We start from the raw sequence: 27,982 nt of genomic DNA, 5'->3' as shown, positions 1-27,982 counted from the left end.
TGTGCCGTTAACGCAGCTTGTTTCAGGAAATATTTAATTATTGGAATTATTTTTTAAAACGAGGTATTGTTAATAATAGAAACTTGATTGATATCAACAGACCAGACTATTTATCCAAGTTGTTTTGTATATAAAAATTAAGGAAATATAAAGGTTTTATTACAAAAATAGTACATTAAATGTTGAATTTTATTGTAATATTCTAAAAGTAAATTATCACGATGTATCAAATGTTCACGAAATACTGAAATAACAATATTTTCCTATTAGTATTCATCTCATGAACTCGCAGCGCGAATCGGCGGCTACTATCCGTGCTGTCTAATGGACAGTCCTCGGGCGGGGAAGACGAAGACCGAAGATCCAACAGTTCAGTCGACGAGGAGACGCCGCGTTGCGAGGATCAACAGGTGTGAGCAAACGCCTGTCGTTTAAGAAGCATGGGTAAGTCGAGTACGAGTTAGTTAGCTATACCTTGACACTTTGCTATCCCCGATCGACGAAACAGGTCAAGCGTGTCGGATATTGCACTCCGTGAATCTCACGACTCGTCAACGCGTTACGAATGGAATCTCGTCCGTCCGTCCCTGGAAAACGATCCTGGATCCTTCCTTGAACGCAGTTCTCGCTCGCGTCATAGTCTTGATATAAATTTAAGCGAGTTTCGTCATGGTTGAGTAATTTTTATCATTAAATAATTCTAAGATATCAAATAATTCCAGATACTAAAAATAAAACATGAAAGTGTGAAAAGAGATCGAATCTTCAGAGGCTGATTAAATATTCTTTAGATATTTTTCAATATTTTGCTTTTCTCTTTGTTATAAATGTTAATGAAATTATATTGTTTTTGATTTTAATAATTTCTGGATATTCTGGATATCGAAATCGAGATCATGGAACGTTTAGATATTAATGTAAAAAAATATTTTATTTACTTTTAATTCTTTAAACGGTTTTTGAAATTTTCAAAATATTTTTTTTAGTATCTCACATTTTTTTAATGTCTTCTGATCTTTGATGTTATCGATTATCATAAATATTTTAAAGAAATATGTTGTAATGCAATGATTTCAACTATCTGCTTCTGAAACGTAAAAAACAAAAATGAACAAAAAAAACGTATCTTTTAAAAGTTTTATGATTTTTCGATATTTATTTACCATCTAACATATTACGTAAATATCAATTCGTTATTTTGTTAGTTGAATATAAATTTTTCTTTAATTTAAAGTAGTGCCTGTTGAAATGTTCGCAAAGCTGGTCGTTCACTCATATTGTTCTTCGTGGAAAGTTCGCAAATTAGATGAGACACAACTTGAACTTGAGACTTCTTGTCTATGTAAGTGAATTACTTATACGCCTCAAATTGGTGAAGGGAAATAATTTGACGAACAAATTACTTTTCCGTCAAGTTACACATAAATAATGGAAAAACGAGAGAAATTTTTAGCAATTAAATTCGATTCGCACAGTTATTAATAATCTACTCGATCCAAATAGATGCTGGGTGAAATGTCACGGATAAATGTCTCGCTGTGAAAATGTCATGTACAGATGCATCTTAGTGTATGCAGTTAAACATTATGCAACAACTATCAACATCGACGAAGCGATATTTCTTTCCTTTTTATTGGAGCCAAACTATTTCCTTCTTTAAGAACAGAAGAAGACGAGCTACATCTTAAATCGAGGGGATTTATTCGACGGTTCAGTGACGCAAATTTATGCGTCGACCAATGCAACTGCTCGCAGATCAGGATATATTATATGCGTGGGGTGTTGCGTAAATTAACAGGGAAAGTCTCGTGGGCCGTGATAATGTCAAAAAGCCGAGACGGTTCGATTGATTTTGGGTCAATGTGGAACGAGAGAGAGAGAAAGAGAGAGAGGTTTTTGCACGCGACGCTTCTCGAAGCCGACGCTTCTCTGGCTGTTGACCGTGAAAAAAAAATACATGAGCGAACGCGAGATGCGAGAAGATAGTAAACGCTGACCCAGAATTGAAAAGTGTGGAAACATGTGTATATTAATTAATTCGTGAGGTAAAGAAGAGAAAAGTTTTATCGGGAGCGATCGCAATTACTCGACTCTGCAATTAGAAGAAATTATCTGAATCTGTATCTTTTAGTCAACGGACGTAATGGCGGATTTTGCGATTGTGAACGAATTATTTAAGGAACATCTTAACGGACTACTTTGTAATTTAAGAAAGAAAATTATATATTTAATTAATATATATTATATTTAATTATACTTGAATTTATTGGTTTTTTTTAAGCAGCAAATTATTGAAGTAATTAATTCAAGGATAATTCAATATTTAGAAATAAAGATAATTTAGAGATCTATTTATCGCAGTACTAAGAAATGATTTAATTAAAAAAGAAAAAAAAATGTTATTGGGACCCGTAATCGCAAATACAATTCTGCGACGAAAAGAAATTATCCGAATTTGGATCTTTAAGTTGGAGGAACGTCCAGCGGGTTTTGCAATTGTGAACGGATTACGTAAGGAACATATCTCAATAGGCTATTTTATAATTTAAAGAAAAAAATATTCAATTACTTGAATAATTTTTTGGTTAAAAACCAAAAATTATTGAACTAATTAATTGAAGAATAATTTAAAGAGAAATAATTCAGGATCTAAATGTAAAATAATTTAAAGATCTTTTATTATGGTACTTATGAATATGATTTTATGAAAAAAATATTGGGTCATTTAAAAAGGTTTTAAGGTATATTATAGTCTCAATATTGTGTTCTTATCCTCGGCATATTATTGTTTCTAATGGCAGAATTGTGACGTTTATACTTGCGCAAGGATAGATTGCCGCTGGTAAATATTCCGGATCCTTTCTCTATTTTTTTTTCTTGATTTTTTTTTCTACGACGGTACACCACGTTGCGCAGTTGATTTTTCCACGCTGACTCACCTTTTTACTTTTGCAGGGAACTTTTACGTCTGCAGCCTGCTCGTCGCACTCGCTGTAAGTGACCAGACTTTCATCAATTGCGGGACACTTGTAGTCCTGCGAATGCAATTTCTTGCACATCTTATTTCCGAAAGTTGATCGTTCTCTTCGCGCGTTGCGGGAACTTTCTGCGAGAAAAAAAAACCAAAATGCCAACAATATATTGGCAGATAAGAAGACTCGGTTAATTAATCAAAATATAAATTAATTCCAGCCATTTTCGGCCATGAAAAACTTCTTGGCGTGAAAATAGAGAACGATCTTTTTCTTTCCATTGAATAATCTCTGTACTGAACGTTAGCAAAATAGTTTATAATTCCGCAACGTCTGAAATTTGTATAATTTCCTAATTATAATTTTAATTTAAATTCTTGAAAAATTTTTGTAAATTATATATGTATATATTACATCTTAAAAAAATATTTTTGATCATGTCTGTATATATCGTAGGCGCTGCTCGTTGTAGTGCAATGTGGCGACATAATGCGCAAAAGCATCGTCTTCGATAAGAATACTCCGGATGTGTTTTATTGTCCGCAACACAAGCCTATTGGTTTCGAGAAAATGCTCGTCAAGGCAAGACCGCTTTCCAGGCTCTGCCAATTCGAGGGTCGTCCGATACCCGAGGATTACAAAAGCGACTGTTACAACGACGTGGACGAGACCGAGTACGCTTGCAAGGAGAAGTACAGAATCATGGTGAGTGTCTAGTTTTATTTGAGATCGTGGTAAATTACGCGTGCAAAAATGGAGGTGAAAACTCGCTGTTTACAGGGCTTAAAAAAAAAACAATATGCGTATGACTAAGATAAGATCAACTTGAAGAATAGGTGTGGCTATTAAATAACGAGACTGACGCTGCTACAGAAGAAGTACGCATGCGCCAATGCCAGCGACCGACAGCTGTTTAGCATGAAGCCTTCTCTTTCGCATTAGAGTTGTTTTTTTTGTTTCGCCGCAAAAATGATAAGTGTAACAATAGAGCAACGAATTGTTATGAAATTTCACGTGAAACTTGGAAAAACCGCTACTGAAACTTATAATTTATTGAAAGAAGTGTATGGCCGTGAATGTTTATCGCGTGCACGTGTTTTTGAGTGGTTTAAGCGTTTCCAAGACGGCCGAGAAGACGTTGAAGATGATTCACGCCCGGGTCGCCCTTCCACGTCAAAAACGGATGACAATATCGAAACAATCGGTAATCTGGTTCGATCCGACCGTCGGTTAAGTATTCGTGCGATTGGTGAAACTGTAGGAATTGACAAAGAATGTGTACGGCAAATTTTACATAACAATTTTAACATGAAAAAAGTGTGTGCCAAAATGGTACCTAAAATTCTCACGTTTGAACAACAAGAAGCTCGCAAAAATCTTTGTACTGACACTTTGAATGCCATTGAAAATGACCCAAACTTATTGGAAAGGATAATAACATGTGATGAATCGTGGTTTTTTACTTATGATCCCGAAACGAAGCGCCAATCCATGCACTGGAAGAGCCCAACTTCACCGAGAGCAAAAAAAGCTCGAATGAGCAAATCAAAATTCAAAGCAATGATGATTGTTTTTTTCGATATTCATGGGATTGTGTACCTTCACTGGGTTCCTGAAGGTCAAACTATTAATCAACATTACTACCTTCACGTTCTTGCTGAACTCCGTGAAAGAATAAGGAAAAAACGACCCGAATTGTGGAAAGACAAGTCATGGGTTCTCCACCAAGACAATGCGCCGGCATCTCATTCCGCATTGTCTGTCAAGAGGTTTCTAGCCAAGTACAGCATCCCAGTGTTAGACCATCCGCCTTATTCGCCGGATCTTGCACCGTGCGACTTCTATCTGTTTCCTAAGGTGAAATCTGCGTTAAAAGGAACAAGATTTGAGTCCGTTGAAGCTGTGAAAGAGAAAGCGGCACGCGTCCTGAAGGAGCTGACAGAAGAAGACTTTCAGCACTGTTTCAAACAATGGAAGATTCGCATGGAGCGTTGTAGGGATAGAGGAGGGGTGTATATTGAAAGTGATAATAAATAAATATGTATGAAATCAAAATAAAATGTTTTACAGCGTCAGTCTCGTTATTTAATAGCCACACAAGAAATAAACTTCCAAAGAGGAATATTCTCTTTCAAGAAATTCATAGATAATATTTTTGATGTTCAAAAATAGTGTTGATCTTCTATGAAAGTTTGAAAGTTTACTTAATTTTTAATTAAATGAGATACAAGCGGTAAAAAATTAATTTTATTCAAGTTAAAGAAAAGAACGCTCGACCTGTATCGTCGTAATATCAAAAACGCCTTAATGCGTGTAACGGATTGGTGTCGGTCTTTTTCTCGTTGCAGAAGCGATTCAATAATCCGGATGGGAATGCGAGAGTCATTGACGCCGAGAAGTAGAGAATGAGAATGATGCTGCACGACCGCAATCCATGCGCACGCAAATCATAAAACCCAAATAGAGTCAAAGCCACACCATACTAATGCTCGGGGCTGCTGCTGCATCGAAGGGAGCTCAACTATTTACAAATAATACTTATAATAAAATAATAACGGCGACGTAGATAAAGCAATTATTGCCTTAAATTAATTATCCATTTTTTCATATTACGGTATCAAATAATAGTATTGTATTACGTCATAATGTTCGTCTTTGGATAATACATCAATAAGCAAGTCACTGCCGCACCGTGTATTCAAGATGAAGAAATGGATAACAAAAAATTAACAGACACAAGCAAGACGCTCATAAAATAATGAGATATTTTATAATATACATTTTTCCACTTATCTTAGGACGCGAAATGATAAGGAACAATAAAGTTTGGTTCTGTAATGTTTAAGCTTCGTCAAGGGGGAATTTATTTGTATAACATTATTAATAAAACTAACCGCAAAACGGAGCTGGGTGATTGATCATTAATCCTTTGACGGAGCTTTGGAATGTATTATTGCTTTTATACGAGAAATAGAATTAATATAGTTTTTTATCAGTTATATGTTAATAAGTTATTATCAATCGTATCGTTAGCATTTATTTTGTAATGTTGCTTATAGATGATTTTAGTTATGGACATCATCTTAAATAATGCTTATACATGATTTTAGCTATGGATATCATCTTAAAAAATTTATCTCATCTATTTATGATAATAATCTAAAAATGACAAAAAAAAATATAATCATAGAATTTTATAAAGTATTCATAAAAAAAGACTAATTTTTCGTGATGCCTGAACAAAACTATGGAACTTTTTTAATAAATCTGCAAATATATAATAAAATATTTTATAAATTTCCTTATCTGTGTACACAAAGATTTTACTTTCATATCACATTTACACATAAATAAAGCATTGATAGAATAAATATTGTTTATTATATTATGTTGTCGTCGTCGATTTGTGTCGCGATATCTCGAGGAATACATCGAAAGTCAGGAGCATGTGGTACGTAGTCTTCCAAGATTGAGTGCAGATAAATAATTAATCAATGTTGAGAGCGAAAGGAAAATGTAAATTATCATATCATTTATACATAGATTTATGGATAAATTATTTACGCTATCGTCACGCATACGATTATCTGATGGCCTTTGTTTTAGATGAGGCTTCATCCACCGGGAAGTAACACGCCTTATAACGGGACACGCCTATCCAAGTTCTTGGCCTTCGATAAAGATTTACCGTACGCGCGAAAGAAGAATCAGGTGTAAAAGAGAGAGGTCCAAGGACGTCCAGAGGCCTTGTGTTAATGCAGTTAAAAAAAAAAAACGTTCACACGAACGTATTAGTTATGTTATTAATCTTATATGTCGAGAATGCAACTAAAAAATTCGCTGAGTTCCTGTAATCCAATTAACGAGAACTGCGTTCCATTTTCGATTGGGCCACTGTTGATTTATGTTACCATTTACTCATGATACTTGTGTTAAACGATTTAACGTTCCTATTTGGTTTAATGCAAGTGAACTTCCTTCTTGCAGTGAGATTGTTTTTGTAACATACATAAAAAACATTTTGTTGCTTAGTTATGTAGATAGAGAAAAGAAAATAATATTTATATTTAGAGAAATATCTCTCTATTTTTATACATTGTTATCTGTATAATTAATACATGAGAAATATATAACATTCGATATCATGTCATGATAATATGTTTATATAGAATATGTAGACCAATGCACATTAATTTTGGTGATATTCAAGAACAATTTTCTCATGTAAATTACATGCATTTATATTGTGGCACTTAATTACAAAAATATATATATTAATAAAATTTATAAAGGACAATTATATAAAAAACCTAAACGAGAGGTACTCAATTAAGAGAGGTATCTAATTGTCTTCTTTAAAATTTAATACTTAACATAACATTATAACAACAACATTATAACAAACATTAAAAATTAGAAATATGTGAACAAAATTATAATTTTTTAACTTGAAGTGCAAAAATACTAATAGTTATTTTAAATAGTAGCTTATTTTACATGTAAAAGTTAATTATTTAGCGTATCATCGAATCAATAATACCTTTTTTATAGAAGTTCATAAATTTTATACGAAACTCTAAATATTAGTCTTTTAGGTACAATATTATCTCATTTCTATATTTTATTGTAATACAAAATTAAAATCAGACATAAATATTTATTCGAATTTTAGGCATGTATCCAACATTATGTTATTATTCGATGAAGCATTTATGTAATTCGTAATATTCTTTATAAAAAAAAATTAAAAAACGTTTTCATATTTTTTTACAAATATAACAATATTTTGCACTAATTTTGCAATTATAAACTTGAATTTTTTTTAGCGAAAATTTAATTTTTGTATCCATGCAATATACATGCGTGATTGTTCCAAGAATATGAAAGAAATACGAAGTTTTAATATAAATTCTATTATTTCCGCCTCAATTTCCTAGTTCATACTATTATACTATACTTAAGATCGTTATTTACTATACATATTGTGAAAAGAAACTAATTAAAATTAAGAAATAATTTTTTTTAATATTCTTTGTACATCATATAACGGAAGATAGATAATCTATCTAAAAACTTTTAACTTAATTCTTTTTAAACATTTGCGGTTATATGATAAGATATATCTTATATCTCATCAATAAATTTCTGTTTTTACAGACTAATGACTAAATCGGCAAGATATGAAGATAAAACTTGCATGTATCAGATTTACATGTTATTGCGATTGTGAAAACTTAAGAAACAGAACAAAGACACGCAATTTGTGTAATATGGTTAATTACACGCTCTACAAAATTAGTTTCCCTCCATTTGAAGCTCTAATCTGCGCTACCTGTTCCGGAGTGAGTATGAGTTTGCTGCCATTGGGTAGTGCCAAGGCATAGTGACTTCCGGTATCATTTACGACTACTACTAGCTGCGTGTTGGCATTCGTCGTTGGCGGCGGATTGTTCTTCACTGGCGTGATGGATATACCGCCCTGGCTCATTCGTTGAATGATTTGCGGTGAGAGAATACCCTTTGTCGAAGGGACAGTAATGTCCGAAGTGATCGTAGGTTTCTGTCTAGATTGATTAGCAATTCTTTGAGACTCCAATGATCTAGCTCTGTTGGTTGGAGTTTTTTCTGAGGTATTGGGCGATTTCTCCATAATGATCATTTCTATCTCATCGTCGCTATCACTGAGCATAATCAGAGATGTGACCTTTTGACCGCTATTTTCCGTGCTGGATGTCTGTGATGTTTTCTGTTTTTGCCTCGACGAAGGGACGTTTTTCGAATTGGTGGGTCTCTGACCTCTGACAGGTGTGCCAATGCTTCTTATTACCGTACCATTAAGATGCTGTGAGTTCTGTCGCGGTGCCAGTTGTCTGTTATTTTGCATGTATCTATTCTGCGGTCTGGGAGCGCAATGAACTGGATTCTGCGAATTCAGTTGATTTATCATCGGCCCAGGTGTAACCATGTACTCTGTTTGAGGCTGTGTTGCAACCGCTACATAAGATACGTAATTCGTATTGTTGACGTACGGTTGAGCCATTATTTGCGGACTTTGCTGTTGATAAACAAACTGTTGTTGCTGCTGAGTAGAGGGTAGATATTTGCCCTGTGGAGCCTGTATTATATAAGGCTGCTGCATGTAGTAAGTCGCATGCGGAGCTTGCGGCACAGCTCCTTGGATGATCGTCCCCTGGGGCACTATTCCAGAATTCTGTGGCACCATATAATAATATTTTTGTTGCGGATTCGTGGGTTCGTAATTGTTCTGTTCGTATTGCTGGCTTGTGGCGTTTGGATTGGACTCGTACACCGGACCCTCATCTTTGATGTCTAGTTCCGAATGCACACTCTTGACAGATTCAATCTTACAAATCGTGTCCATGGAAGGCACTTCTCTTTTATTTTTGTTGTTCGCTGCAGAAGTAGCGGTATTACCAAGGATTTGCGGAGCAGCTGCATTTTCAGGCTCTCTCTTGTTATCTTTGAGTTTATCCTTCAATTTATCTTTAATAATTTTCGCATTAGGATGAGAAACATCAAACGCCGCATTACTCTGAGATGTATTTTCTGTGATATTCTGTACCTTATGTTCAAATGATTTTAATCTTCGATTGGTAGCTAAAACAGCACAAATGTTAAAGTTATAAAAGTGATACAGAATTTATTGATTTTTATAATACTTTCGATTTTTTTCTATCAATATTCTTTTATATTAAAATTGCTATTAATTTATATTCTTATATTCAAACAAAACAAATTTTATGAAAAATCTACAATCCCTCAATAGAGAAAAAAATATAATAGTATAGCTTTTCTTCAAGATATTAGATACTCACACGAACGTTTATTTTTCCTTTTGCGAGAGCTCGGTAGAATCCAATCTTGGTCTGAGTCCTCCGCGTCCGACCAGTTGTCAACGTTTCGTTCTTTCGAATTAGTGTGAGAAGTGGATGTATTGGTCTGTGTGCCGGGAGCCGCGTATACTGCCTCAACGTCGGCCCATTCCTCCAGCTCGTCCTCATCGCTTTCGTCATCTGAATAAAGCTGTTCTGTGTATGAAGAGACGCCGCGCGCTCGTAACACCCGTCTACTATGTTGTGTTTCCTGGTTTGCATCTGAAGGACGTATTATTTTCAGTATGAAAGAAGAATAAGACAACTGAATGGAAAATCAAAGAAAAGAATACCTTCGTCTGACGCATTCTCGTTTTCTCTGTCTTGTTTGACTTCCAGTTTCTTTTCTTCTTCCACAACTTCGTTTCTTCCTGATGCCGCCTTGATCTCCGACTGTTTGTTATCATTTCCATTTTGCCGTTCGCTACTCGGCTCTCGGCTTTCGTGGTAACTTTGTTTAGAATCTTTGACCGTACTTTCGTTTTCACTCTCGACTTGTGATTGTTTTTGTGTGTCTTTGGTGCCAAGTGGGGATACGGCAGATTGCGGTAACGTTTGTAACGTTGCGTCTCCGGGAGTTGAGAGTGGATCCCTGCCCTGCGTCCCAAGAACCCACCAATTAGAGCTGAGACCACTCTCACCGGATGAGTCCTGATCCTCCACACTGCTACAACACATCACATGTTTGTCTACCATACATGCTCGACAAAAGTGATTAACATTTAACGTTACTAGAAGTGTGGACAACGACCACATCGTAAATCACATGGATTGTAGCAATCTCAAGGCGTCAGGTAATTCGAATTCTCCAGACAATGAAAATGAAAAGATATGAAAAGTTATGAAGATGTACAACATTATTTTGCTATGTGTATTAATGATCAAAACCAAAATATTTCGTAAATGTTAATAAAGAAACGGAATAATAATAAAATGATATTTTACAATATCTTTAATTATAATTCTTTTTTGTGATCGTTTTGTATGACAATGTATGAGATTTTGAGAAATAATGTCCAATTACTTCGCATTGTAAGATATAAAAATGCAAGTTGCTATACATACCCTTCTTTAAAATTAGACCATTCCCTTTGAAGTTTTGCCTTCGCTTTTCGCATTGCATCCTTTAGAGTTGTCTCTACTGGTTCCACAGAATTTAATAATTCAGTCAACTTCTTTACTAACTTTACTTCACACAAAGGAATAATTTCCGCCTGTAAATGCAGCGTAATTTTTAGCCAATATATGCAACAAAATATTATGAATAAATAGATAAATGAATATATTAGATAATAAACTAGCAAAGAAGGCTCTAATTGTAAGAGTAAATCAATAAAAGAGAGATATACATTAGCCATGCTGATATCGATGCGTACAAATTTATTAGTCAAATTTACATGAAAAAATTAATTATAAACATTTCGATCATTGCTTTTAGACTTATTCAGTTATTATTCGTTAAGACATGCATTCTAGACGTCGCAATTTTAACTATTTTTTTTTACACAATTGATTAAATAAGTCGCAAAAGTAACATATACCAATAGCATGGATGTAGTTCAAACAAGCATTCTAATTATATTGATATCTGATGTAGATCTATAAGAGAATATAAGAGAAACAATGATCAAATGACAATAAGAACTATTGTGAAATGGTCGGCAGTTAAACAAATAAAAAGTGATATGTAAAGATAATCGGATGGATATTATATGAGTATAATGACGATTAATGAAACGAGGCTGTGACAAAAATGCTAAAAATGTTAGAGATAATCATTAATCGCATTAAGCTTACGTTACTGGAATTATTGCTTTCCAAATCACTTTCTGAAAAATTGGCAATGAGGTTCCGTAATTCTTCCACACTGTCAACTATAAGATAAAAATCAGAAACGCTAAGATCAGACAACATCTTGTCGAAACGTTGCTTGCACTCATCTGTCTTCGGATCCGTGGATGTTTGCAAATTATAACCGATATCAATATTGTTTGCGTCATTGTCCAAATCGTATTCCATGCTTGTTTGTAATCGCGGTTCACTTAAATTTTCTTCATCTGTTTCATTCATTTGATCGTCTTCTACTTCCTGTCTTTCGTTTATCTCACTTCCTATCGTTTCAGTTGTATGTTTTTTATTGTACTGTTTTACATTTCGAGATCGTAGTTTCATTCCTTCTCTCAAATTATTTGATTCTGCTTCTATCACTGGTAGCGTTTTATTCAGATACTGTCTAGTCACTTCTTCACTTAATGATGCACTATTGATAGAGGAAGATGAATAAAATAATTCATCAAAAGTTCTTTTTTTATTTAAACTGTTTTCATTTGTGCTAACATTACTATCACTAGTTTTTGTTTCACTCAGTTTCTCATCATCCGATTTAGATGTCAATTTCATTGAAATATTACTTACATTATCACTGGCGGAAATATTTTTGGAATATACATCTTCAAATAATTTGGAACTTTCGGCATTAATTATCTCATTCAATTTCTCGTCATCTGTTTTTGAACTATTGGACAAAGTATCACCTGATTTCTCCTTCTCATCCTTTTCGTCAAATGTTTCACAGGATATTACAGTATTTTTGTACAATTCGACTAAGCTTTCTTGTGATACTAATTCACTACTGCTTTCGCGTTCACTCATTTTTTTTTCTTCGTCGATTTCAGTTTTCAAATCATGTAACATTTCATTAATTATTCCTATACTGCAATTATCATTCTGAGTATTAGTAAAACCTTTGAACATCGGCGAAGACTCATCATCGACAGATTTGGTATCACTGGAGTTATGGGTGTCATAGCCGCTGGATCTTGCATTTGAACTTTCCTCAGATGTTTTTGACAAACTCCTACGACGCTTCCTGCTTATAGTGTCTAAGTTTATGTTATTATTACTGCACGTGCTGATACTACTCAAATTCGTATCCTCACTGATAAACGAACCTGTGGTGCTGTCGTTATTACTAAGATCTTTATCATCGTTTCTATTTTCAAGCCTGTGATTAGATAAGTTATTGTGTATTTGCAATTTTCTCTTTTTGCATCTAATGAATTTACTCCTTTTCTTCGTCTCTTGATCTTGTCTAACAGACTGTAAAATTCATAGTTTATTAATTAATATGTTTATATAGCCTGTAAAATATGCAAAACTTATACAAAATATCGTAATATATTTTAAAACTTTCTGAGACTAAATACCTATGTTGTCTGTATATCTAGATTTTTGAATACCTAGAATACCGAGGTTTTTGAGAATATTTTGAATCATATTGTAAACTTATTGGTATTAAAACTTATTGATCATTATATTAGACATTGTAATTTAAAGATATAGGGAAAGATATATAATTATAGCATTTATAATTATAGCAATTGTTCATACCACTTGAAAGGCCTGGGTTTAACCTCGAAGCTCGATATATGGGTTCATTTTCACAAAAAAAAAACGAAATTACTTTCCGAACAACCCAATATTTCTATTAATTTATATTATATATTTTTCTATTATCTTTTTTAAAGGATAAGTTTATGTAAAAACATTGTTAGGCCGTTTCTACCAATTGTAGATTAACTAATCTCGATTCAACTTACTCTTCATTTTTTCTAATTCCAAGGATTAGAAAAAGAAGAGTAAATTAAACCAAGATTAAAGTTAATCCACATTGGTAGAAATGGGCATTATTTTACAGAAGAATAAGTGAATTACCTTAACAGTTGACAAGATCTTATTGTCCAGAGAATGCCTATAAATTCTGAGATCGTTCGGCATAAATTGAGGAAAATAAATGTATCTTGCCCCATTACGATCCATTCCTAAAACTGTTTCAAATTGGTCTTCCCATGATTGGTTCACCATATCTTCTTGAACTGTTTTTCTAGTATGCTACAAGAATTATGGTAGTTTAATTTAACAACTCTTTATTTTTTAGATAATCACTAACTCACCATGATTGTATCACAGACAGTTTTTAGCAACCAGACTCTTTGCTTGAAGCTAAGATCTTCAAAGTCTTTGCCATCGAGCATCGAAGTTTCGGGGAAAACGCTCCAGAATTCTGGTTCAACACCGATAGTTTCTAGAACCTAAAAATCTTCGATCATATTTCTGATCACTGTCGTGCATGTTATTATGTGTACATGTACCATATATGTATGTGCGTCTAAAATGTTGCGTACATATTTGATATAAAATTATAAAAATTATAAATATCATCAATTTGCAACGCAAACTTACGACAATACATACTTTGGTTGCATCTTTATGCTTCGCACGATAAATTTTGAACCAGCTTGACATTTTATATGCGAGAATATTAGTCCAAAATTCATATGGCATCGGTGGCACCTTGCGTAGCTTTACTTTGGTTATCGGGGAACTAGAATTTTGAAATCAAACTCTGTACATTTTTTCACACAGTTAAATCCAGTCGAATTTAATATATGTACCTCAGCAAACATGTCATGATGTTTGCTAATTGTTTAGAAGCCCTCGGTATCAACAGCATCCTTTCCATTTCGTATAAAGATAACTGAGGTATGTTAAGAGATTCCTTTGTTAAGTAGAGGAAATGGAAAATTTGTGGTATCTGAAAAAGTATTATAAGTGTCGTGTTTTTTTTATCTAATTAAGAATCCAATGAAATTATAAGGAACTTTAATTACTTCCCACATCGTTTCCATCTCCTCCTTCATCTCATCGGTAAAAAAATTGTCTTGTTCTCCATCGTTTACTTTGCGCTCCTCGACCTCTTTTCGCTTTCTAGTCTTGTATGACATTTTGCCTGTAACAAGAGATGAAATCATTTTTAATAACAAGCAACGATGTAAAATTAAATAAATTATGCATCAATTTTATTTCATCAAGATAAACATTGTGAACAATGTGCGAAAGAGAAAGAGAGAGATTGTAATTAATTTTAAACAGAAATGAACATTTTCATGTCGAATTAATTATTCGCTTGTTAGTACAAGCTGGCCTAGACCCACCACATTTTCTCTACAAATTTAATGATATGATAATTAATTAATATGATAACAATGCCAAAGAGCAGAACCGTTGAAATATCACAGTTGATTGTTATCAAAATATCATAATTCTAATGAGAAGCAATACCACGTTGTTAATTACGCTGATAATAGAATCATGTGTCTATTTAAAAGGTGCATGTCTTGTCACTCGTGCATAATCATTATCGTCGCTTATGACACCGTCAGTGCAGAACAAACGGCGGTGACCTAATATCGCCGTTATACAAAGAGTATTATGTAGCTAGAAAAAGTCTAACCTTGCCACCTATTCGAAGCAAGGTCTCCTCCCCCTTCCACGCAGTGGGAGTTCTAATTATTAGATAGATATTCCGTTCAATGATAAACTTTCCTCAACGATCTGCATTATCGTAATCAATGTGAATTATTTAGACGTTCTTACTAGCAAAATGTTTTTTGCTCGTTTATCATTGATCGCCCCCTCCCCTCCTTCATAAATAAAAGATTAATTAATTTCCCTTGGGCGTGATCGATGTATCACGCGTCGTAAATTCAGTTTCATATCGAATCAAAGCGTGATAATAAATCGTCGATCGTCGATGTCTATCCGGCAAATTGCTTTCGCTTCCGAATACCTATAATTTCATATAGGTGTACCATTGCCGTTCTCACCCGGTAAACGAAGGGAAGGCATTTCGTTCGAGATACGAACATCAGGCGGACGGATCGGCCAGTTTCGACTCGCGTGAGGTGCCGTTGAACGTCGATAAGAATAACACGAATGTTTGTCTTGTAATTACGCTGAGACGACGATCCATCAGAGGAGGCAGTCACGAAACATTTCCACTGCGAACGAGTCTGTAACCACTTCACCATTCTTGTCTCGTTATGCATAACAATGGAAAATTGCGTGAGACTATCGTGACCTAGTGACGTAATCTCATCGCGGTTTTCCATATGCTTTTCTACATTGTAGATTTGATGTCACTATCATTGCTTACGGTAGTGATCCAACTGATCGGTTATGGACTTCCAAAATAAGAGATATAATTGAACGATGCGTTACATATTATCTACATTATGACGCGCATTCATTTATATTTATTGCATTTTTGATGATCAAAGAGCGTTCGCATTAATTACAAAGTATTTAATATATCCCTTATAAAATTAAAATTACGCATGGCATATAAATTGTTTAATAATTTCAAATTGATGATATAATTTGTAATAATATAACGATATAATAAAATAAATCATAAATATCAAATATTACATTATTATTAAATGAATAAATTATAAATATTATCAACTATTACATTATTATTAAATCAAAACATCACGACAATAGAACTAATAAATTTAATAATGTAATTAATATTGTAATTAATATATAATTAATATTGTAATGTCATTATATCGATTTAACTCTTCGGTGGATGCTATATTTTTGTCACAAGTAATATAATACATATAGGGTATTGTACAAAAATGTTGAATAAAAATTAACATATTGTAATAAATTTTTTTTCCATCGAAATGCCATTAAGAATATATTTGAAGATTATATTAATAAATGTAAGTCCGTTTTTACCAATGTAGTTTAATTTTAATCTCGATTCAACTAACTTTTTTTTAGATCTAAGAATAAAAAAAATGAAGAATAAGTTGAGATTAATCCATAATATATTGGTAGAAACAGGCATTACTATCTTTAAGAAAGCTATATGGTTTGTGGGTTATCTTCGTGTTTCTAATACACCGTTAAATGCCAGCGTTTCGTAAATGTTGCAATTCACTTCATCAGGACGATAATGTATCAAGTTACTTGCTATGATGAAGTGACCTACAATGTTTACGAAATGTCGGTATTTAACGATGTATCAAGATAGAGATTACTCGTCAAACGCATAACGTTCTCGAAAAAATCCGTAGGAGTTTTAATTGTTGTATGATGTATTACATGTGCTCCTGTTAATAAAAAAATTGTAGCATATAATAAAATTCGAGTGTATACTGAAAATAGCACAAAGGGGAATAATAATTTAATTTATGTTTGTTTCTATCAACGTAGTTTAATTTGAATCTCTGTTCAACTCTTCGTCTTTTTTTAGTTCTACGAATTAGGAAAAGATAAGAAGTATAAGTTGAATTGAAGTTAATCTGCGTTAATAGAAACAGGCATTAATGATACAAATTCTATTCAAGAGGCAAAACAGCGCGAAATAGAGAAAAATTTGCGCGCCTGACGCGAGATAAGTTTGTGTGCGAACATTTTTATTAATTAATCCATCCGTCACCCTTGCTTAAGGATAACAATCGCGCAGAGTGTTCCACCCTTTTTTACATTGTGGCTAATACATAAACACGTAACAGTTTGTAATCGCGCGACACGTGGACTTCTCAACCGATCTATCCTATGTTGTATCGGCGATACACGCGATCGATTCAATTTCTAATGATGGATCATTGTGTACTTTGTAACGATGCATACAAAGCAACGGGATGCATCATTAGGACTATATTTTTTTGTTTTTCTTTCTCTTACATGCGATAATTTTTTTCTTCCTCCCAAGCAAAAGGTGTGATGCTTTCATGATGCTTTCAGTTGTTAAGTGCACGACTCGAATCAAGAACGCTCGAGTAAAATTTATTGGGTAAAATAAAGATGGAATGCCCGGTCCAGAGTAACAAAGTGACATTCAAGCCCAATTCCAAGTAATAAAGTGACGTCATATGATGTCTCAATAATGTCTTTAATGTCTTTCAATAAGTCGTTCGAAATCATCTTAATACTTGGGATATTTGTTTTATATTAGGTGTTGGAATTAATTCGTAGCGTTTTTAATGAAAGAATGTTATTTATTTCACATGAGCATTAAAAAATACATTAATGAAAGTACTTCCCATCACTTGTAAAACGCTACGAATTAATTCCAACACCTAATAATATATATATATATATATAGAGAGAGAGAGAGAGAGAGAGAGAGAAATTGTGTTTTTCTCCACGAATGCACTCTTCTTTTTTTCGATCTGTGTACATTCGATCTGTGAACACGTGGACTCGTGATCGCAAATACTAAAAGCGATTCGAAAAGTTCTATTGTAAGTAGAATGTCGGATCGTATCAAAGTATATATATTCGATTACTGGGAAAAAAAAAGGAGAATGTCACTTTTGTGTACTCGTTTATTGTTAAACAAGATATTCTGCACATGAAAGAGTAGAAAAGATTCATGAAAAGATAAGACATATTTATCGAACGTTTCCTCATTTATAGCTGACTAAATGTAAATTTACATCGTTTGTTATACTTTTCTCACGTTAATATAAAAATGCATTTCGGGGATAATCAGAGAATGCTAAACGATCAACTCGAGAGAGTTATTATTGCAGTTGTAAGCGGATGTATGCGATTCTAATTGTCGTTTCTGAAATTGACATCGAAATTTCGAGTTAAAATTGTCTCAGACAACACAAAGGTATTCATAGACAGTTCTTATATTTAAGATTTTAACGCATTTTAAACAATCATAAACTAATCACAAAGTTGCATTAGCTTTTTTTGTAAGTGTATGTAATAAAATTATTATTATCAATTATATATTATTATCGTCATCTCTTTGTGTTTCCATTTTAAACTTTGTGTTGTCTGGGACGGTACTAAAAACAATTTATCAGGAATTTTTCTATGAAAAAAAAAGAAAGAAAATCTACTTGGAATTTATTAAAAAATCTATCATTAGAATTAAGTTTGATTGTATCTTCATAAAAAAAATAAGAGAACGTAATGCGTCGCGATCATCTCGCGATCTTTTAACGTAACGTTGGTTTGCGATTTCGTCTCGTTAATATGATAATGGAGTAATAATAATGTCTATTTATCTAGGAGATCGTGAGTATGCATACGAGTACGAGGTATACGAGCATCATATCGCGAAAGTTAGAAGAATGCTCACCGCTATTGTTACACGTCAGTTAGCTGTCGGCCGTCTTGGAGGGTAGTTTGGAAAAGTCCCGCGACAAAATCAGCGGAACTTTTTCCCGATTAGGCAACAATATTGCTCGAAGAGACTCGCGATAAGCGGCTCACTTCTTGTACGATAAACAATTGCTACAATAAATAATACTAATTGTAATTAATATTAAATAATGTGGAGATTAATGTTAATTGAAGAAAAAAGGAAGATCTTTTTAATTATTAAAAAATCATCTATGAGATAAGTTTCTCAAAGGAGAATAATTGAAAAAGAAGAAAAAACCGTGAATGCAAGTAATTTTTTTTTTCCAAAGAAAGGAAATTTAATAGGGTGATCATCAAGAAATAAGTCACGAGATCACAATGAATCGAGAGAGAGAATGATCGTGAAATGGAGGATTTATTGAAACGAAAGAAAAGGAAGGTCCTCAATCCGTGGAATAACGCGCAAATATTAACACATGTTACCTCGAACGTCGACCGAGCATCCGATTTCGTTAATATGAACATATTCAACACACCCATGATGTCATCGCAAACCTACAACCGTAACCATCCTTCGGATGAGAAGTATTACAATGACGCCGATGGAGCGCAATTTGATTTAAAGACTAGCAACACTATCCCATCGTACTCTGTCAACACCGTGCACCTACAGAATCCCTATAGACCACCCCAACAGCTAGAGGGATTCGCGTCTCGTGATCACTTGAAGGTAAGATTAATGTCCGCGAAGTTATTTTCGTTCATCTTCCAAACGAAGAAATTGAATGTGAAAAGAAATGCACACGAAAAGAACGATTTTGCTGAAACATTTAAAAATTTAGCCGGATACAGAAATTAAAAATAATTTTGTTTTGACCATCAAAATAATTATATAGGATGCTTAGTTGCCAGAATGTTAAAACTTTTTGCACCATTGTCATCGCTTAAACGTTCTACATAATTATTTTGATAATCCAACAAAATTATTTTTGGATCTGTATCTAGCCCTTCTGTATTATTAATTTAATAATAGTTAATAATTAGTTAAATATTAAATATGATATAATAAAATTGTTCTTTTCGTGTACTATTAATCAAAGATAAGATGTGAGCAATAAAATAAGCATCTCGACTATGCGTAGGGTACGTATAGGTTGCAAGATTTTGCCCTGAGATCGAGATACAACAATAATTTGTTCACAAAAGAATCAGCCGCGAACAAGAACAACGATCAAGAAAGCGAGAAAACTGAAAAGTAAAGATCCTTTTAATTAAATGCTAACAATACACATCTATCTATAATCTAGTATTATTCTTTCTAGATTAAAGACTGGAAAGAAGCATCAGAAACTCACAGAAATCAGCGAGCTTGCCAAGCAGTATTGTTCGTGTAGTAGCCTTCACGGTCTACGTTACGTCGGTGACTCGGGATTGTCAATCGTAGAAAGGTATAAAGTTCCAATTTAAAATTTGCATAACAAGTTCTCTTCAATTCTTCGAAATTAAAATATGAAGCAGAAAAATATCGTAAAATTTAAAATAATTTTTTATATCGATGTGATTTTCAATGTAACAAAATTATCATTTTTTTAAATATTATAAAAAATGTTATTTATATTTTGAAACATATATAACATATTTATATTCTAATTTTATTTTATATATTATTATTTAGAAATTAATTTTATGCTTGCGTATACATACATATGTATATAAAACATATTATTATATATTATATAAAATAAAATTAATAAGTAATCACTACTTACTTTACACAATTTTACATAATTTTAAAGCTGAATTTTTGCAGAATATTTTGGATAATCTCGTTCACTACCGCACTAACAGTAGCAATATATTACATTTGTTATATCTATCAGAAATGGAATGGATCTCCCATCATTATTTCTTTAAGCCCTGATCCGATTTCCCTAAATGAATTCCCGTTTCCCTCTGTAACAATATGCAATATGAATAAAATTAAGAAGACAGAAGGAAAGCGAATTGAACGTGGGTAAGTATGAATTAAATTACTAATTAACAGTATATATTATTATTTTATAATAACACTGTTGAACAAACAAATTCTCTCAAAAGTGCTTTTTTTTGGTCGAATGGTATAATTAGTAATTATTGTAATAAATAAGTACTATCATCAAAAATAATTATTTAAAAAAATATAACTAAGAATTATCTTTTAAAATTTTGTATTTTTTTTTAGGTTCGACGAATTAGACAAATTATTGGTGGAAGATCGTTGCAACTCGGATAGTAACATAACTTATGACGACCATGATGACCAGGCTATAAACTGGGACAAAATGCTAAAGTTCATGATCAATGTATACAGTGTTATTTCATATATTCATTTTGATATATACTAATATCACGAGAACATAATCAAATGTTGCCTTGACTTTAATAAGCTTTGGATAAATTAAAAAATATCAACAGAAATAAGATATATTTTTTTACGAGTGTTCAATCACACAATGGAAAAATCCTTAAAAAAAATTAGTTTCGTTCTTTCTAAGTGAATTTCATTTAAATCGTCAAAGACATAAAAAAATGTTATATAAAAGTTGAATGATTTAAAAAAAAAGAATACTTTATAAAAATGAAACATTTTTTAATAAAACAATTTTTTATTATTCTAAAGTACTCTTTTTTTTGAAACCATTTAACTGTTATCAACATATCTTTAACGTTTTTAATAAAAAAAATTAAAAATTTAAAACTTTTTATTAAACAAATTTTTAAATTATGATTATAAAGTAATATTTTTTTTTAAATTTTTCATCTTTCATTTAAAATATTTTTTATAGATAACTTTGGCGGTTTAGACAATATTCATTCACAAGAGAACCATCAGAATTTTCTCTTATTGATTTTAATGGGCTTTGGACATGTTATAGAATATCAACAAATATTAGAAATAAATAAATTAATTTATGTTGTTTTTTTATCTTATTTCGAGATTTTGAAGTCAAAACAATTCCTGGAGAATTAAATTAATAAAAAAAATTTGATATTTTTTAAAAATATAAATACAGCATTATTAAAAAAATGTCATAAAACACTTGTAGTTAGTTTTATTCCCTTGCAAGAAAAATTAACTGAGACAATTGTAAAGGACAATTAAAATCACATTTCTCGATCAATGATTAGATTGAAATCAATTGATAAAATTCAGATTATTTTATAATTTTTATCTCGAATAATTATATTATTAGAAAATTATTCTTCATTTCTTTGTCAGGTAACTCAGCCGTGCACAGATATGATATACTACTGCCTTTGGCACGGGATTCCGATCGAATGTGAAAGAATTTTTAATCCTACCATGACCGACGAGGGTATTTGTTGCAATTTTAACTCAGTAGCAAAAAAACATCTTTTCTATAATCCGTGAGTAATCAACCAAATTGTGAAATAGAAATATACTCTATGACCGAAAATTTCTGCTAAAATTTTTTGTTGTTGTTTTAGACTCGACTGGTCTGATCTGAATATAACGTATCCATCTGAAAGTGTTGATTGGAATGCTGAAAAGGGATACGACGCGAGTATGTCGCCGGATGTTGTACCATGGAGACCATACGGTGCTGGACTAATCTATGGCTTGACTTTGGCTCTTGATGTTGATATTGACGAATATTATTGTTCATCAACCGCCGGCGCAGGCTTTAAAGTGCGTCTTGTGCTACGAAAATTCCCCTTTTTATTTTACCCATTAAATGAGATTATTAAAGGAAGATTTTGGAAGCATCCACCATTAGAAAAATAGTTAACATACAACGAATCCTCTTTTCTCTTGTTAAAATTCAAGTTTGTAAATTGTCAGATTGGTGCTATAGAATATGCTTTTTACAATGATGTAATGTCGTTCTCCAATGATGATGTTAAATAATATGGTTATGATTCTGCAGATGTTACTCCATAATCCCGTAGAGACACCGAAAATCGCTGATTTCTCATTCTCAATCACACCGGGTGAGGAGACCCGGATAATCATAAGACCACGGATATCATACGCCAATCCATCAATAATTTCTATAGCGCAGAGGAAACGGAAATGCTTTTTCATGTCTGAAAGAAAATTGCGCTACTATCGAACATATACACAGAGGAATTGCATTCTGGAGTGCGAGGCAAATTATACAAAGAAGCTCTGCGATTGCGTGCAATATTACATGCCAAGTAATTATCATTTCAACTTTTGATACAAATCTGACAATTATTTTCAATTATCAAGTATCTGAATTATCAAGTATCTGAATATATTACATTTCTTAGATAAAAATTTTAACGCAGCTAACAAATGCGTTATAAATCATTAAAGAAAAATTATTTTGAGAAATATTGAATTTAAAATTGCAAAAGAAATATTTCGAACTTGTAATCTGATGACTTTTCGCATTCTCGGAATCCTTAGTATACATGATTGGGTGTACTAAGAATCATCTGTAGTAAAAGACCGAAAAATCATTGTATATATTATACTAAAAGTTCAAACTATTATCATATGCATGCTAATGGATTAATTCTAAATAAATTTGCAACTTATTCTCGTAAGCCTTATAAGAATGCCTTGATAATTAAAATGTTTATAATCTTATGCAGTATCTTTACAGATAGCTTCTTGTAAGATTTACGAGAAATCGTAGATATTTACGAATAATTGTAACATCTCATGATATATATATAGAATAGCATAGAATTAGAATTCTAATCATAAATATATTATTATACAAGTCTTACGAGACAAGTTCAACCTATTAGCATACATGTGACAATAGTTTTAACGTTGACGTTATTATTCTTATCCTCACGATATGGAAAGATATTTGTTCGTTCTGAAATTGTACGATCAAAATATTTCTTTCGCAATATTTAAACTCAAATTTCTTAAAATAATTTTTTTAAAATTATTTATAACCTATTTATATTGTATTAACCTATTAAGGACCAAGACAAATTTTTTTTCTCAAAATTTAAAATCCTTTTAATGGCAAGCTATTAGGTGTACAACTTTGCTTCCACTGTTTTTTTCCCGAAATTCGAGGCTTTATTATAAAAAACTGATTATACATTTATGATTCAAAGTATTGTCTATTTCTGGCCACTACTTTTTCCCATCTTTCGGGCAGCATACGAATCCCGCGTCGAAAAAACTCGTCATCTTTTGAGGCGATCCACGAATCGATTCAATTGTTTACTTCTTCATAAAACCGGAAGAGCTGGTCAGCCAGGCCGTGTGCCATTGATCGAAACAAGTGATAGTCAGAAGGAGCAACGTCTGGAGAAAACGACGGGTGGGGTAGGACTTCCCATTTCAACGTTTCCAAGTATATCTTGACCACTTTCGCAACATGGGATCATTGTCATGCTGCAAAATCTTTATCGTGTCTCTCGTTGTATTGCGGCCGTTTGTCTTTCAATGCTCTGCTCAAATGCATCAATTGCGTTCGATACAGGCTGATCGCCTGTGATTGTTTCAGTCAGTTTTAACAGCTCATAATATACTACGCCGAGCTGGTCCCACCAAATACAGAGCATGACCTTGAAGCCGTGAATATTCGGTTTGGCCGTCGACGTTGAAGCATGGCCGGGAACTCCCCCTGATTTTCTGCACTTGGGATTATCGTAATGAACCCATTTTTCGTCCTCAGTCACAATGCGATACAGAAATCCCTTCCATCTTTGCCTTTCAAGCAGCTGTTCACAAGTAAACAAACGCCGTTCAACATCTCTCGGCTTCAACTCGTACGTCACCCAATTTTCTTGTTTCTGAATCATTCCCATGACTTTGAGGCGTTTTGAAATGCCAATTCTTCTTGATTTTGACACGAGTCTTGATCAAATAATGCCTCCAATTCTGCATCTTCGAAAACTTTCTCTCTACCACCGCTATGTCGGTCTTCGACAAAATCACCGTTCTTGAAGCGTTGAAACCACTCACGACACGTTCTTTCACTAATAGCGGCCTCATCATACGTATTTGAGAGCATTCGATGAGCCTCAGCCGCAGATTTCTTCATATTGAAGCAGAAAATTAAAACCTCCCGCAAATGACGAGAATTTGGCTCGTAAACTGACATTTTCAATCGAGAATAACTTTATGATGCAGACACAAATCGACTAATGTTTCTATGGGGTTCCTATGTTGATAGTTGCCCAAGTTTATTGACGTCTATGATCTATTTATTTCGACCACCACTTACCGCTAGTCATCTATAGGAAAACGACGGAAGCAAAGTTGTACACCTAATACTATACTTTTAAGGAGTCTACTTGCCAAAAATTTTCACTCTGGGGTTGGTCGTTTAGGCGGGGGAAAGGGAGGGGGAGGGGAAGGGTGGTCGATTTTGCGATTATTGATCCAAATTTGGTTCGAAAGTTGACCTATTTTTTTTTGGTCGAAAAATCGACTAGCGGTCCTTAATGGGGGTTAAGATTTTTCAATTAGCGTTGTTCAATTAGCGATGAGAAGTTATTATTAGTAAGCGATTAGAGTAACGAAAAACTAAAATGGATTTTTCGGAATCTCTGATTCAAATACGTTTTTTGTGTATCTACTGGAGCAATATTATTTATAGAATCATCGAACACGCCGATCTGCGGCAAAAAAGACGAACCATGCGCTAAACAAGCTAGACAAGCCATGGAAATCAAACTCTACGATGAGGTTTTGAACAATATTACGATGTGAGTTCCCTCAGAAGATCTTTTTCTAGAAGCAAGATCATTCAAATTTTTCTTTCCTCGCAGACCAAGCTGCAATTGCTGGCCAGCCTGCTTCGAGATTAATTACAGAATAGAACTTTCGCAGAACAAACTGGTGCAGACCTTTCAAACCAACAAACAATACGTGAAGAAGAACATAGATTATTTCACGTAATTAAAACTTAATAAGCGCAATTTATCGCGGCAGGTATTCGTTCGCATATAAAAGATGCAACAGGTTGACATTTAGATTCCAGGGATACAAGATGTCCCGGAAAAAAAAAAACACTTAAATAGATTTTATCTTTTATAAATTTTCATGTTCGAATTTAAATACAAACTCGATGCAGATTTATGCAAATTGCGATACGTCTCTATTTTCCTTAACAAAAATCAGATACAAGTTGAGTGGAAAATTTGTCGTTGAATTAATATTTATTTGGACATCCTGTGCATCCGTATTGCATCCGATTTACGAGCTGCATATTTATAGAAGTCTTCATAATAAATTTCAATATTCCATTTCTCTTCTTTCTCGCATAATTTATAATACTTTTTTAATCCAATTTTTTAAATGCAATTTTAAACGTAGGGAAAACGTGGCGGTGGTTCACTTATTTTTCGTGGACTCTCAATTCACGAAATATATGAAAAGTGAGCTCTTCGGATTCATCGAATTTCTATGTAGGTATCTGTTCATTCTACAAGTGATTATTATTTAGAAAAAAATATTACAAAATCAGGAATTCCAATTTACAGCGAGTACGGGAGGCTTGCTGGGTCTATTCATGGGCTTCAGTTTTTTATCGTTCATGGAAATACTGTACTTCTCGACTATGCGGGTGTGGTGTCGCTTCAACAATCGCCGAGAAGTGCAGAGACCCAACGTGCTCCAGACACATCCGTTAGATAACAAGAAAGTGATCTATCCATTTACCAATTGAATTACACGCAGATGCCACGGAAATAACGATCTAGTGGTGAAGTTTATGGTCAGGAGACATACTGAATGTATCAATTTTAACGGAATCGATGATTCGACCGACAGAACTTACAGCAAAATTATACTACACTGTTCTTTTTAACTGAACTTCTCGTATCATTCATCTTTTCTTTTCTTTCTTCAAGATAGAGACAAGATAAATCGTGTAAGAAGTTCAACTGAAAAGAATTTTATAGATCTTGTGTAATTTCTTGTTGGAGGTATTCATGATCTTCAACATCAGAATAACGATTTTCCGAATTAGTAATTCTGATTCCAGAATAACAATTCTTCAAATTAGTAATTTGGAAATTATTAATTAGAAATTAATTGGAAATTATTAATTAGAATTAATTTAATCTTTAGAATAATAATGAAATTATAATTATGTGTGTTTGCAAAGATAAGTCCATTTTTAGATTTAAAATATTTCAATAAAAAAAAGTTATGTAATATTATAGTATGTAATATACACTTGCCCTTTTCTCTCTCTCTCTCTCTCTCTCTCTATACATTTTTTATCCCTATGAACTTAGAGAGCTTTCTCTAGAACAGTATTAAAGTCTTTTTCCTCTTTCTTTCTGTCTAGGAAGTTTTTCGTCGGTCTTATTAAATAAACATCTTCCTTTATAAACGTGTCTTACGATTATTTATTGCCCATAACATTATTGATGCGCACGTCAAAATTGTATCAACGATCGACATGTGAAACTTTCAAGGTTTTGGAACACGGAGAAACGCGTTTTATGTGAGGACAAACGTGCTGTCACTGACGCGAGCGAAGAGTGGGTAGGAATCATTTTCGTGTGCCGAGAGTACGGGAATCACGTATCTCATATAAAGTATCGTTCCGGTGTCGTACGTGGATCAACAAATCACGACAAAGGACGATGTGACGTGTGTCTCGTTTACGAAGAGACCGGACTCGAACCTTGCTGTCGATTTGCAACCACGGCTGACACTGTCAACTGTTGTCAACTCAACCGAGATGCGACAACAAATCAGTCTCGGACATTTCAGATCCGAGAAGTCGCGCGACATGTCAAGAAATACTCCGTCGTCTCGAAGTATTTCCGAGCTATTCTCTACCTCCGTCTTGTGGTTACCTTTGCTTTGTTTGCTGCCATTCAAAATCTTGTGATTCTTGGCGATGATTGGGCGAACAGCATCGCGACACACTGAAAATTCCAAGTAATTCCAAATGAGACACTACGATGCGAAATTTCGTCCAACTTCGTCGTGTAAGTCGAAGCACGACGTTACACCAATAATTGCGACGACGCCATAATGCTCAAGCCGACGGCGCACGCAACCAGCGGGCGGAATGACCAATCGCAGCCCAACAATTTGAAAGTGGCCGCCTGACGTTCTCAACAGCAATTGGACAATTCGATCGCTGTTCACGAATCCTGCTGCTTATTTCACACACCCGGTACACGCGCACCAAG

General features: G+C 33.5%; 3 protein-coding genes across 7 annotated transcripts; 2 read left to right on the top strand and 1 right to left on the bottom strand.

Moving 5' to 3' along the window:
* Positions 1 to 291: 291 nt before the first annotated feature.
* LOC105152208 (uncharacterized) lies at positions 292 to 7,030 on the top strand. Of its 3 annotated transcripts, none has more exons than XM_011066342.2 (4): positions 292 to 444; positions 2,956 to 2,993; positions 3,429 to 3,677; positions 6,579 to 7,030. In XM_011066342.2, exons 1-4 carry the CDS (start codon positions 441 to 443, stop codon positions 6,687 to 6,689), a joined length of 402 nt encoding a protein of 133 aa, XP_011064644.1. In that variant the 5' UTR covers positions 292 to 440; the 3' UTR covers positions 6,690 to 7,030. The 3 variants fall into 3 exon arrangements, with proteins under 3 accessions (XP_011064644.1, XP_011064645.1, XP_087262680.1); XM_011066343.2 differs by lacking the exon at positions 6,579 to 7,030 and adding an exon at positions 5,321 to 6,343 and having other exon boundaries at positions 315 to 444; XM_087406554.1 differs by lacking the exon at positions 292 to 444 and adding an exon at positions 2,820 to 2,842.
* Positions 6,335 to 27,853, bottom strand: LOC105152206 (uncharacterized). 3 transcript variants are annotated; one of them, XM_011066341.2, is made up of 11 exons: positions 27,641 to 27,853; positions 14,536 to 14,654; positions 14,320 to 14,459; positions 14,120 to 14,249; positions 13,819 to 13,956; positions 13,580 to 13,756; positions 11,663 to 12,964; positions 10,931 to 11,079; positions 10,159 to 10,532; positions 9,809 to 10,087; positions 6,335 to 9,590 (listed from the first exon to the last, which is right to left on the bottom strand). In XM_011066341.2, the coding sequence occupies exons 2-11, from the start codon at positions 14,647 to 14,649 to the stop codon at positions 8,260 to 8,262; spliced, it is 4,134 nt and encodes a 1,377-aa protein (XP_011064643.1). In that variant the 5' UTR covers positions 14,650 to 14,654; positions 27,641 to 27,853; the 3' UTR covers positions 6,335 to 8,259. The 3 variants fall into 3 exon arrangements, with proteins under 3 accessions (XP_011064643.1, XP_087262571.1, XP_087262578.1); XM_087406445.1 differs by having other exon boundaries at positions 10,159 to 10,529; XM_087406452.1 differs by having other exon boundaries at positions 14,120 to 14,270; positions 14,320 to 14,654.
* On the top strand, positions 14,687 to 27,168 carry LOC105152205 (pickpocket protein 28). The gene is made up of 13 exons (XM_011066340.2): positions 14,687 to 15,715; positions 18,752 to 19,556; positions 19,969 to 20,081; positions 20,149 to 20,274; positions 20,637 to 20,840; positions 21,048 to 21,168; positions 22,086 to 22,234; positions 22,316 to 22,517; positions 22,756 to 23,026; positions 25,426 to 25,534; positions 25,598 to 25,723; positions 26,145 to 26,236; positions 26,312 to 27,168. Exons 2-13 carry the CDS (start codon positions 19,233 to 19,235, stop codon positions 26,494 to 26,496), a joined length of 2,022 nt encoding a protein of 673 aa, XP_011064642.1. The 5' UTR covers positions 14,687 to 15,715; positions 18,752 to 19,232; the 3' UTR covers positions 26,497 to 27,168.
* Positions 27,854 to 27,982: the final 129 nt, after the last annotated feature.

Source organism: Acromyrmex echinatior, chromosome 1 (assembly GCF_024713525.1).
Source record: "Acromyrmex echinatior isolate Ae372 chromosome 1, ASM2471352v2, whole genome shotgun sequence".
Classification (NCBI taxonomy): Eukaryota; Metazoa; Arthropoda; class Insecta; order Hymenoptera; family Formicidae; genus Acromyrmex; species Acromyrmex echinatior.
Note: the sequence above shows the minus strand (reverse complement) of the source record. Positions and strands in the feature narration are given on the sequence as shown.

Bases quoted from the DNA above. Each gene is read 5' to 3' on its own strand.
- LOC105152208 (XM_011066342.2), top strand. The intron at 2,994-3,428 runs GTAAGTGACCAG...TATATATCGTAG, and splicing joins GCCTGCTCGTCGCACTCGCT to GCGCTGCTCGTTGTAGTGCA. The intron at 3,678-6,578 runs GTGAGTGTCTAG...CCTTTGTTTTAG, and splicing joins AGGAGAAGTACAGAATCATG to ATGAGGCTTCATCCACCGGG.
- LOC105152206 (XM_011066341.2), bottom strand. From the start codon at position 14,649: ATGTCATACAAGACTAGAAAGCGAAAAGAGGTCGAGGAGCGCAAAGTA. The intron at 12,965-13,579 runs GTAATTCACTTA...TGAATTTTACAG, and splicing joins AGATCTTGTCAACTGTTAAG to TCTGTTAGACAAGATCAAGA. The intron at 11,080-11,662 runs GTAAGCTTAATG...CTGCATTTACAG, and splicing joins AAAGCAATAATTCCAGTAAC to GCGGAAATTATTCCTTTGTG.
- LOC105152205 (XM_011066340.2), top strand. From the start codon at position 19,233: ATGGAGGATTTATTGAAACGAAAGAAAAGGAAGGTCCTCAATCCGTGG. The intron at 23,027-25,425 runs GTAATTATCATT...TATTATTTATAG, and splicing joins CGTGCAATATTACATGCCAA to AATCATCGAACACGCCGATC. The intron at 26,237-26,311 runs GTAGGTATCTGT...TCCAATTTACAG, and splicing joins CGGATTCATCGAATTTCTAT to CGAGTACGGGAGGCTTGCTG.